Raw genomic sequence first — 13,144 nt, forward strand, 5'->3', positions numbered from 1 at the left:
TACAGGAACATCTGTATAGAGTCCCAAAGTGGGAGATGGATGCCTCTAAAGGTGGTGGAGAATAACAGAGCCAAGATCGTGTGGGACTTCCAGATCCAGACTGATAAACTGGGCATTGTTGTGGTTGACAAACTCCAGAAGATTGCAGTAGTGAAAGATGTAGCAATTACAAAATAAGAGCAACATCAAGTAGAGGAAACAGAAGAAGCTCAAAAAGATACATGGGCTGAAGGAGAAAGTTGAAAAGAAAGGAGAAAGTGAAGGCGATTTTCAGCTGGCAGTAAAGAGAGCAAAGGTCATCAAAGGGTCCCTGCAGCAACATTGTTCAGTTGCACAATATGTTTTCTGTGGGGTTTTGTGAAACATGCATGGCAAACCAAATGAGGAGAAACACTCACAATAGCTAATAAAGTTTATTTATCCATTTCAGAAAAAAAGTAAACAATAATTACAACAAAGAACCAAATCAACCCCAAAGGTCAGTAAAAATATAACAAGAACAATAGTTAAGGTGGAAGAACAAAGAGCAGCTTCCAGCAGCTAAACATGAGTGGCACCTCTGAGGTCTGTTTCCCAAAACAGGATTTACCTGATCCACACCTTCCCCCACAGCACAGTGAGCTGTGGTTTTACTCGGTGATGTATCCCCGACATCTCTGACTGTGGTTTGTGAGACAGATCCCAGATATCAGGAGGCAGCACACTGCCTCAGGGGGAGGAGAGAAGTGGAATACTTGGTCCTTTTATACAAAGAAAGATTTCTTAAAGAGTTTCCTTCAAACAATACAGCAATCACAAAATCAAAGTACAGCAGGTTTACTATTTAATTAAGAGAAAACAGAAAAAGCCAATCGCCTCTGAATTAACATGGCAAGTGAACATCAAATCAGCCACAACACTAAAATGCAAAGTGTCAATTCGTTTTACAACTTCAAAAATAATTTTGCCCTGCAGGGCCATCAGAAGCAACTGGAGAGCCAAAAGTGCACCACTACAATAAGGAGTCTTGATACTTTTATGAGAATAAACTTAACTGAATTCAGTATGCTCAATAAGCAACTTCATAGACACCGACATATTAAGCCTGCTTGCAGATTAAACTGGACCTTTCGTTCATGAAAATGCTGTCCTTATCACACAAACAAAAGAATTACCCTTCTATGTCTATTCTAAATCTTTGATCACATTCATGTCACACCAGTTATTAAACTTGGAACATGTTCAATGTAAGAAATCTACAATATTAATCATTAACAGCAGTATATACAATAGCTATTGTGTTACTCTTTTAAACAGAGCATAGATTAATGTACAACATATATTTCGCATTATCTTAATAGCCCGTGGTAGATCAAACATGTCCCTGGATCGCTGTGTTCCTGACAAGAGTTGTGGTCAATACCAGACTGGTAAGCATGTATAATCTATACATAATAGATCAATACAGGGCCAAAAACTGGCATCTACTATGTTTACCCTTAAAAGGCAAAGACAAAAGCTACATTTACAGAGAAATAGCTACAGTTTAGTTTTTTTTTTAACAAATGCAAGTGAGAAACTGTACAAATTATCAACAGCATTATATGGCAAGACCACTAAAGACCTTCACTGTGAGATTCTCTCTTCAAAGTTACTTTGCTGTATTATAGGACTTTGGTCCAACAAAGCCAGCAACACAGTAATGTAACACATTCCGTCATTGTCATCTAAGGTGTCAAAGACCGGAAAGTGCAAAATGCATTTGCGCTGTAAAGTCAGTTACTGTATGACGAAGGGGAGCAAAATAATAATTAGCCCTGTTACTAGAAAGTCTGATGTAGTTTGATATGTTTGTGCTACATCCCTCTGTATCTCCACAGGTCTTACAAAGAGATTCTAGATGCTGCATGAGCTTCTTTGTCACAACTGCAACGATGTATGTAAGGCTGGCGAGGCCTGCAGAATGAGTTTGCTCAAGACTTTTAACTAGATTATCTGTGTTTTTGTAACAAAAAAGGCCCTTTTTTCCTCAAACTCTTTTTGCAACTCGCATAAATGGGAGCTCATTTGAAGTGTAATGGCTTAAGGGAAGGCAGCGAGGAGTTCCATGTTTATCAAAGACTACTTTCTGGATAAGATATGGACTAGACATATTTTTTTTAGTTTGAACACAAGAGATGGGCAGCTGAAGCTGTAATGCCAAAGCATGTGAAGAAGCAGTTCAAGCTTGAGCAGAATAAGCCAATAGCACATGAGGCTAAACTAGATGGTATAAACAACAGGATCTGACGCCAAGGCTTCTTTTTCCATCATTGGGAAGAAATAAAACAGTGTTGCACTGCAATAACCAGGGCTTGTTTCTGTTTCCATGCTCCTTCAAGAATGAACTAGGTGTGATCAATCATAAAAACTCTGGAATGAACATGACAGCTTCAAAAAGCAAGAAATAACTTTGGTCCAAACTGAGGAGTCTTAGAATTGATCGAATGTTCAGGGATAAAAAGATTTTACAGTTCCTCTGTGACGTATCACCAGGAGAAGAAATCAAACTCTGCTTTGATAGGCAAGAAAACATGTCCATGAATTTAGTCCAACTGTTGTATTTATATGTAAAACTGGGTAGCTCCAGCAGCAAGAGCAGTGAACCAACCTGCAAGCGCCATCAAGTAATCAGGCATGCCTTTAATCTAAAGGTGAAGCCAGTTTAGGCAACCAAGACTATGCACCATCAAAGGCTCTTGTAATGCCACAGTGGGAATGCAGAGGTACCTAGCTATTGATGTGATCCGATTATATTATAACTTATCTACTCTATGTGGGGTTTAAGACATTTTTAACTAGTTCAACGTCCATACTTGTGATTTTAAAAAAAATGAGGGGAGAAAAAAAAGAAGTAAATTTCTGTAGCTGAACTGTTGAGAGATTTTGGTTTACATAGGTAAGTAAGTGATGATATAATTGTAGCATGCAGAGGCACTAAGTTCAAAGAGTTTATAGGCCTACAGTATATTCTCCGGACATGCTGACGTTCCACTCAATATCGTTATTTTCTATTATACAAAATTAGTTCAGACTTCCAGTGGAAGCATTCTTTTTTCCTCTCCATACAGTTACATTATTAAATATACTGTATCAATCCATCCGTTTACAGTATACTTACAGTATACTTCATATAACACGTATATATGTTGTAACATTCCATGCAGCATATAAAAACCCTTTCTTTCTTGTGTGTGTGTGTGTGGGGGGTTTCCAGCAAATAATTAGCTTCTATCTTCTGAATTTGTTTTGTCCCCTTTAAGGTTTTTGATAGCAACTAGTAAGAAGCCAAAAGTTAATAATGGCTCTCGGCAAATGATGTTCATGTTACAAAGCTGTTTTTCAGCTCTCATGGAAACACTGGCTTTGTATTACCAACCAGTGCTGGCAAAGCACAAGTGTAAGTACTTCTGGAAATGCTTTCCCCACAGTGAAGCACATACTCAAGTCAGCTTGACACATGTGCCCTTCTCTTCAAATCTCACACTGACTTTTCATTAGCTCCACTGTGTACAAAGATCAGTCGGTAACTAAACCACACCCCCCAAAATGGCCCTGTTCCTACACATGACGTAAAAGTGATATGCTGATTTGCTCAATGTGGATCACATTTATATCACATGAGATGTCCAGCACACGTTTCAGGCAACAATTGACTATTATAAAGTACTTTTGTTGTACCGACCTTCCCAGTCAGCTTCGGTAAGATACATGCAGTAAGAAACTTAAATTTTAGTATCATCCAACTGTCCTGTTAGATCTGCAAACGCAGATACAATGACAGCTATAACTGGAAAGGTGTAAATGATGTGTAAACATTCCCAAGGTTAAGTACTCTTATAGAGTACATACAAGAGTTATGGTTTTATTTTGTCTGTGGAGGTATAAAATTAATGTGTTTGGCAATTAGCAGGGGGAGAAAGATACAGTAACATCCCTGCCTTTGGAGTGTGAGCCAGGTAAAGTGTCAGGGAGACCTGAGGTGTATTCTCGCAGTGATTGTACTAATCTTGCATCTCTTATAGAACTGGAGTTTGGAATGCAAAGGTGAGTAAAATCTGATCCACAGGCCGGTTTGGTTGGCTGAAGAAATGGTTAGGTGAATATCTGCGTGTCATTTCTAACATGTTACTTCTACTGTGCTATCCAGTTTGCCTCATTGAGCTAATTTCCAAGTGAATACAAAGAGCCACTTTGCAGACTAGAAATGGACAATATTTTGGCTCTGAGGTGTCAAGGCAACTACATCAAAATTCATTAGTTCATAGCTAGCTCGTCTGACTGAAGAAAACATAACTGTGGAAACAATGAGAATCATTTATTCACATAAAGAACTGACACTCAATGAAAATTATCGTAGCTTTTAATAAACCTCATGCACGGCCGATAAAAAAGATGTGACCTGTGCCTGGCTAGACTCATGGATAGCAACGTGGCTGAGCTTGCAGCTGCCTGGGTGATATTAATAAACTGATGAGGACTTCGAAAGTGATTGTTTTGTGGTCAGGATTATGGTAAATAATTGGATGGCTAAAGAACTTGAATGTTAGGGCACTGGTGTTTGGAGCCTAGATTAGTCTCATTGAGCTCATAAGACAACAGGTAAAGGGGGTATAAGGTCAAACAAAGGGTGGGGGAAGACATTCCACTGTCCTACTGCTCATCAATTTCAGCAAGGTCAGAGTTGGAAGGCGGTTTGGATGATTGAAGGTGGTTTGATAAAGGTAATGGGTTCGAGGAAGAGCCATCAGAAGCTCCACTTGAAACAGGGTCAGGAAGGGTCAGGGTTTCTGGAGCAGACTTTTTGCGGGGTCTGTCCTTGGGGACAGAAAGGGACTCGGGTGCATCAGTGCACATGGGAGTTGAGGGGGCGCTGGCAGGACCGGTGAGTGCACAGGAGGACAGGGGTGTCTCGCTTATGGAGATCGATGGGGGAAATATCCCAATCTTCTGGTTGGTGGCCTCCTGGATGGTGCGCTCAAACTCTCTCACTTCATCCATTGTCATGTCTGGATTGAAAAGAGAGTAAAACCAGTGAGAAGAAGCAGTGGGAGGGTGGGTAAGAGTCTTTTCGGAACAATTCATGTCAACTCAACCTGCGGTTCCCACCTCAAATTTTTGTTATTTTACTTTTCTACAATGAAAATTTAATCTATTTGAGGAGGAAAAATATCCATACATCATAGACTAATTGATAATCTATTTAATCAAGAGTTAGAATATAAATATGTAAACAGATATATAAAATATACAGTACAACATATATATGAATAATAGATCATTTGCAGATACTTTCAGAAAAATTAGACTGCATATAAATATTGCTGTCATTACTTCAGCTAAAGGCATATTCTTTACACTCTCAATGCACAACCTGCTCAGTGCAGGGCTGAAATAACCACCAATTCAGTACCTACATTTTTTTTTCTTTTTTGAGCTCACATTCTCTCATTCACATGGCCATGATGTTTCCATTGTTGAACAGACTAAGCCTTTTCAAGTAAAAACAACTCAGAATTCTCCCATCATCACTTCCACTATTCAATGATTCATGAATACAGTGTGAAACAGAATGAGAGGATGTATGAGGACAGTTATATGAAGCTGTAACAGCCTCAGAGGCAAGTCATCAACCGTAAAACATGGCACAGAGGAGGGGCAATGGAGCAAAACAATGAAAAAGACATACACTTGCTCTGTCATGGATCTCTATGTCATCCAGTGAAGATGGGTTTGTTGCAGAATGCTCTTGCTGCTCATGGCAAACTTTAATGTTGGTTTTCTCATGCATTTGTCTCTCGTAATCCCGCACGTCATCCAAAGTCATATCTGAAAGAGGGGAGGGGGGGACGAGGGTTGAAATGCTGGTAACTCCTCTATAGCGGCACTCCAATTGAGAGACAGGAAGGGGAGGGTTCAAAGTTAAGCTTTGTTGAGGTTAAAGATTCAGGGGTTAAAGCTTAAGCTTCCCAGGACCCAAAGAGTGTGCAGGAAATAGCAAGGCAAATCCAAGCCACATTAGAAGGAAAAGGTGGATGAGGTCAAGGATGCTTCAAGATTAAAGAAAAGGATAAAGAGGTTGGATCATTGAGTGCACATGAAAGAAATGCTGAAAGTTTCACTTATCTCACAGGCAAAAATCATTCCATATGGGAAAAGGTGTAAGGAGCTAATCAAGAAACTTCCAGGTTTCAGGGAGCAGGGAGTCTTAAGGTTAGTGGTTATGGAGAGGAGAGGAATGGCATATGTTTCATGGCAAAGATAATGGGCCTATTTATCTATATGCCCTACAGCTGTGGAAAAAGCTGAACAGCTGAGAGGGAGTAAATGTGTTGCAGACACTTCAGGGTGCACACAGGGCTTCCTAATGTGCATCCAGAGAAACAGAGGCAGCATTCATGTTTCGATGAGTGCAACATTCTTCAGTGATGTAAATTTTCAATAACCCCTTCACGTAACTGCAGCCAACTGGTCTAGAAGGTCTATAACCAAACACACAGGCCTGACGAGCACAGATGATCATTTTGTCTTTCTGGAATTAGGTTTCAAATACAGTGAACAGTGAAAATGCTTTTCACCAATTTTGCAAATACTGTGTCTAATTTTGACTTCACATGATTCCATATGCATCAATCTCTCTGTCATGGAACGTGAGGGAATGTGGACAATTCATTTCCACTGAGCAATTTATAGCTGAAGCAAATTCTGAGCATGCCTGGAAAGTGTTTACAGTGTTTGTCATTAGTGGGTTAGTGGTGAGGGGAAGGTCCACGCTGCTGTAGAAGAACCAGGCTAAATGCAGGTGGAATGATTGTTCATGCACAAATAGTAATGACACAAGTAGCCAATACAATACAAACAGCTAAAAATGCAAACAGTGCAAAGAATAATAGGTTGTGGCAACATTATTGGAGGTCCGTAAAGCATATGAAAAAACTTACTACCTACTGTATTAACTATCCAGCTGTTGTATGCAACATTTATTTTGGTAAGTAAATAACTTGGTGACTTTGAAAATATGCTTGTAGACCTACCTATCCACTCATCCACCCAGGCAAATGCCTGTCTGTGTCCCAGCAGCAGCACATCCCGAACAACCTAAAACACGAGGCAAATTTGGTCATATCATATATGGACAGAAACGCATTTTCTACCTATTCACTAGTGAACATTATCATGTCTATACTTGGAGCATTAATCCTGCCACTCTGCCATGGTCTCAGTTACCAGGGAGAACATTTATGCCCATAGAATTCATTTCCTGAAAATTAGCAACCATGGTGATACTTGGTGAACAGCAGCAGCACAAAAAAAAACACAGAGCACTACGAATGAAGATGCTTTTTCTCAAGGCAGTTACATGCAGACTCTTCTCATTGGGACAACTGAAAGCAGTCAGAAAATAAATGCTAGCTATGTGAGTACAGGCTAAATCTAGACTTTACATGTGTGATCATTTTCAGGACTTCAAACTCAAACTGGAATTCAACAATAATCTGACATAAGCGTCTTGATTTAAGTCAACGCTGAAAAGATGAGTAAAACCATCCATTCGACACTTTAATCAAATATTCAGTGGCCAACTATGAGAAGAACCAAATACTATGAAGCAGAAACATGTTGTGTCCCTTTCATGCACGAATTATGAAAGCCTCAGTCAGGATTTTTACCCGAGTGTTTTTATTTATCTTTAGGCATTAAAATACATTTTTTTTTTTTTTAATTTATTTAAAAAAAAATTTTTTTTACACCAATTATTTAAGGAGTTACTGAGATGTCACATGGAATGGACATTGTGCATCTGAGGAACAGAAACAGAAAATGTCCATTTTAGTGGCATATGTGCAACTCTGACAAAAAAAAGCCAAAACATTTATTATGATAAAAAAAACATTTTTTATTTCCGTCCACTCAAGTGGACATCGTGCATTTTTTAGGGCAGAATATGAATTAGTTCTTCATCCTTTTCATGGTTATAATAAGGTACAAAAAGTGTCTTTACAATAAAAGCTAGATGCTCGGTATTCTTGAAGAGCAGCACAGACAAAACAACACATATTTGAATGAAAAGCTTCTGTTTACCCTAAAATAAAACAAAGATTGCAATCATTTTAACACAAAGAGGGTAGAGAAATCCAAGATATATATATCCAACAAAATAAATTATTATTTCAGTATAGTAGTTGTGAGGAAATTGCGGCGTAAAAATACCAATAACCAGCCTGGTCCTTTACATGTGTCCAAATAATTTATATAAAAGTAGAAAACACAAATAAAATAGATTTATACCTCCAACAATGCTTTCAAATGTTTTAGAAAGTTCAATTACAGTAAAAAAATTTAAAAAAAGAAGCCAAACACTCTCACCTTGTGCACAAACTGCTCCACTCGAGTCTGCAGACCCCACACCTCAAACTTGACTGTGACCAGCTTATAGGAGCACATGATGGGGTTCTGCGTGTCCCTCCAGCCTTCCTGCAGCACCCCCCGGGATGTCTTCTCCGACTTGAAATATCGCAAGTCCTGCATAGGTAGGAGAAGAGGACGTGTGTGTTTGATACTATAATATTTATCTAAAACATTTAGACTTTTTTTTTTTGTGAAGCCCAGTGGAACTAAGGAGTAAACACTGATACATGAAATTAAAACAATTCCCGTTAACAGCTCAATTTCTTCTGAAAATGCCAACCCAGGCTAATTAGAGTTAAAGCAATCTGGTATTAAGCAGCTAAGGAAAAGATTAGCAATTTTCTCTGAGCTATGAGGCTTGGAAACTCCATGTGACTGCACATAGAGACGGGATAAGCATTTAAAGTAGCACATGCAGCTGGGAGACATGTGGAAATTAGGTTTTCAGTGGATATCATTTGTATTATGGTGTGTTTGGTGATGGGAATCTAAAGATAAAAATATCAAATGTATTAGTATTTTCCTTATGAAGACACTTGATAAACCATCAAACAGACAAAAACGAGACAGAAACTGAAATCATACCGTTTCATCGCAATCCCAATGTTTTAAGACACAATCCTGATTTAACAGAATGCTTACAACCCCTCTAGTGGTGTTGACTCCAAGTGGCCACGAGTATGTACATAAGCACACACACACACCTACACAAGCTCACCTCTGAATCTTTATAGTAGCGCTCTGGGATTTCATCGTAGGCAATGTCAATGAAACACACCTCCCTCTCCTGGTCCTTTAGCTCAGTGTCAAAGATCTGAAAACAGCACAGATTAGTTTTCCAGTGCTCAATATAACGTCTGTTTATCACTTAGAGTAACCTTCCAACATAAAAGCACAACTCAGAAAAGGGCTCACTGTTTGACTCAAACGCTGGGACAGATTCTAACAGATGCTGGACGGTGTATCTTGCTGCTTTTTGTTCCTAAACAGTCATTTGACAGAGGCACATTGTTTTCCCTGCCATTAGGGGTTGCTCTTTACCCACATCTTCACTTTGCACTGAATGAAATAGCTGCTGACGGCAATTACTGGGTCATAAGTTCAGTCAGCTGATTTTACAAAAAAAGGGACTGAACCCCTCCACCTCCCTCTTTGCTTCTATTTTTAATTGTTAATCTTTATCGTTTATGCTGCTGAACTTTTCATAGCGTGAGTACAACCATTTCATACCCTGAATATACGCTATAGCTTTACTCCGATGGATTTATCCTTTTATCCATTTATCAATTCATAAAAGACCATACGCTTGATGTATTGGATTAATAAAATGCGATAGTATTGATTTCAATATCGGGTATAACGAGGAACAATAAGCTCCCTTGTTTTGTATGAGTATCAAAGGCAGGCCTGAAAATTAAGGGGAAACTTATGACTTATGATCTACTGAAAAATGTGCAATTTAAATTATTCAAAGTTTACACATCCTGGGACAGATGTGAAGGGAGGAAAGGAGAGGACTGACAGAGAAAAGTGACACAAGAAGAGAAGAAACAGATGAGAGAAAGAGGAAACATCTGCAGTGAGCGTCTCACACTGAAAAATAGAAATCAACGGGCACATTCATAAATCATAAGAATACTTGGTGGTCTGTTCATCGGGGTATTTTTAAACAATATGTGGCTGAATCTGACGCGAATGATTCAAAGTTTTACAGAAGATGACCATAACAACAAATCTCTTAAGCAGCCTGTTCATTACCAATAAAAATGAATCACTCTGCAGATTCAATCATTTGATGAGGGTTGGGCTCGAGGTTGGAACAATGACGGATGAAGACAAATAACAGTAAGCAATTTGGCAGTGGGTGAATGAAGCCAATATTCCAATGCCTTCTTTCACATTAACATTTACCATTGATCTCTTCCTACAACTCCGAACATGAGACTGTTTAGTTCATCATAAGATCACTAGTTGTTTACAGAGTTTGTTGTTCTATTCATAATAAAGCGGCACACAGCTGCAATCTAAATCCTGCACATCATCATTTGTAGCAAATACAAATCTCATGCTCATGAACTGGTTATACAAAGTCCAAACATGCAAAGCCTCTTGTTCGTTTGCCCTAAAGATACAAGTAGTGCAGCTGTGTTATTATTATTGAATAGCTGACTGAGTGTGTCTGGATATGTGCAGACAACACACACTCTTGCATCTCAACTCGCATCCAGAGGCATCTCAATCTGTCTGGCATCTGAACGTAATCACACACAGACACATATTTATGAGTCGCCTCGGTTTTCATCCATGAAGTGCATTTGCTGAAGGCAGTTTCTGTTCTTAAAATCTAATTTCAACAGGCTTTGATCTATCACCTTGTCTCGTCAAAGCAAAGAAGCATCAGTCTGAAACATCACTGCGTGTTCAATGCGGACTGACAGCCTGTCAGTTTCTGTCTACCAGCTTTATAAGTAGTCAAACACATAAGAATGACACTTGAGACACTTGGGGGGGGGGGGGGGGGTCTCTTTGTAAAAACCACCATTTCATAAGTAGTTATGAATACATTTTCTAAATTAACCCACTGGTTAACCACCATGACACAACATATTTTAAGCTATTTGTTTGTTGCACACCAGCCTTCCCTTCCTCTTCCTTCCTGTGCAACTACAGGCAATCTCACAATGGCAATGCTCTTATAAACCGAAGCAAAGTGAATGTGTAGTCCAAAAGTCCAAGATTAAATTAGTAGTCCAACACATGAAGCAGTATTTGGTAGGTTGTCAGTGCTCACATACAGTTAGTGTCGTGATACGATGACCTGTGAAATTTTACTCATGTAGAATAAGTTTGCTATGTGATAATGTTTTTTAAACTGCTGGAAAGCATTCTCACTATTGTTTTCCTGTTTCTCTTTATTATTATTATTCCGTGCATTTTTTATCCGCCAACTACTTCTGCAATCTTTCACCGATTTCTACAATTTTGGTATCAAAACGTTCAGCTTGTTCAGGAGATGTGTGGTATATCTTTTGGTGTTTATATCTTTTACACTTTTTAAACTATTCAACTTTGATTAAACTTTTTTCCTCATTCAAATTAATGGAAAGTGCTTTCAACTCTTCAAAACCTTAAAATGTAGGAAAAGTTGTCCTCTTTCAGCTGATGTAACTACTGTAAAGAGCTCACATTTACACAATTTCAGCTATGAGCCTTGAAGATTGAGAAACCTTTCAATTTCTCTCACTAACTCCAATGGAAATTTTGGTATGACACCAGAGACAGGTTCAACTGTGTTCAACTCGCTGCCGTTTAAATATTTTTCACACCATTAAAATAAAAACTACATTGCTGCATTCCTCTATCCCTTCTGGTTCTTACGGTCTTCAAATTATTTTCCTCACTCTTACAGTTTTCTCACAGGAGATCATAGTAACCAAAAAAGCCATTAAGCCGTGGCATTCCTATCACTGTGATGACATCACTCTTCCACTCCCCTGCTACATATTACACTGCAGCCATTTTAACTATTACTCACTTGATTTCTGCAAAATTTTCACTAGTTTCAGCTTTTTGAGCTAATCAACTAATCACATTCAGCTCATGAGCATTCTCACTGCTGTTTTGCAGGAACAGCTTTTTCTAGTTTGCTTTAAATGTCTGTATGAGAAAAAGATGAGACCGTCAGCAGTGTTATATAAAGGTAGAGATTGGAGTGGGAGCATGTTTAATTAACTGGATCTTCAGACTAACATTACAAGCACTGAAGTTATAGTCCACAGAGGAATGAGATAAAAAGACACACGTTATGATTAAGGTCTAAATAGGAGTTTGCTGTTCTGATCTGAAGTCTTTAATGTGGCACACAGAGGGGTCTCATCAAGAGCATGTAGTCCAGCTGTCAAATGTCAGTAGCAACACGCAAAATCAAGCACTTTGCAGGCCATTATTGGAGCACGATTTAGTCCAGAATCCCAAATTTGTGATGCCTTTCAGCCAGCTGGGAGTGGATCACAGGAGAAATCATTCTTACAGTGCATCCAATAAAAGATGTAATATACTTTATGTATTTATATACCGTGTATCAGACTGAATAAACACACACTGCACTTACATTGTCATTGCTTCCTTTGTTGTCCTCGTATTTTGTCTCTATGTGGATGGAGAACTTGGGCAGGAATGAGCACTGTGGGTGAAAGATGAAGTTAAAAATGTAATAAAGTAACCTAATAGAGTGTGATAGCTGTCTTTGTCATTTCTCTGAGTTTCAAAGCTTTCAAAGTTTTCAAGGTGTAAGAATGGCAGTGAAGAAAAATCTATTAAGCAGAAATCTAAGACACTTTTTGTCTTATATAAGACAGGCTTGTCAAGAGTAATGTTTGTATGTTGTTTATGGAAGACATCTCTGTAAAAGCAGTCATTGCTACCTGCTTTATTCCGACATCTTTCAAAGTGAAGCACTGACCGTCAAACCTGCTGCTGCTGGTGATTTCTGTGTGTTTCCAACACTTTATAGTTTGAAACAACTAAATTAAGCTGTCAAGTGACAAAAGCCAACAATTCTAAGGAGTTTTTTTTTTTTTTGTCACTAAAACATATCCAGCAGGGGTGTATGCACCGAACAGTGACTCATATGCGAACATAAAATGCTCCTTCACATAAACACACACAATATCGAGCATTATGTTGCTGTCACAACATCATCCTCTTTCCCCCTAAT

At 38.7% G+C, this 13,144-nt stretch overlaps 1 protein-coding gene across 1 annotated transcript in view; it reads right to left on the reverse strand.

Annotated features, from left to right (window-relative positions):
* Positions 1-394: 394 nt before the first annotated feature.
* Positions 395-13,144, reverse strand: part of LOC140305624 (cytoplasmic phosphatidylinositol transfer protein 1-like) — a 64,034-nt gene continuing 51,284 nt past the window's right edge. The window contains exons 4-8 of the mRNA XM_072384571.1: positions 12,539-12,610; positions 9,146-9,241; positions 8,386-8,541; positions 7,053-7,116; positions 395-5,027 (exon numbers count right to left, since the gene is read on the reverse strand). Of these exons, the coding sequence (XP_072240672.1) occupies positions 4,672-5,027; positions 7,053-7,116; positions 8,386-8,541; positions 9,146-9,241; positions 12,539-12,610 (744 nt within the window). The 3' untranslated portion in view covers positions 395-4,671. The remainder of the gene's footprint in view (positions 5,028-7,052; positions 7,117-8,385; positions 8,542-9,145; positions 9,242-12,538; positions 12,611-13,144) is intronic.

This window comes from Leuresthes tenuis, unplaced genomic scaffold (assembly GCF_036924035.1).
Source record: "Leuresthes tenuis unplaced genomic scaffold, fLeuTen1.0.hap1 SCAF_4, whole genome shotgun sequence".
NCBI lineage: Eukaryota > Metazoa > Chordata > Actinopteri > Atheriniformes > Atherinopsidae > Leuresthes > Leuresthes tenuis.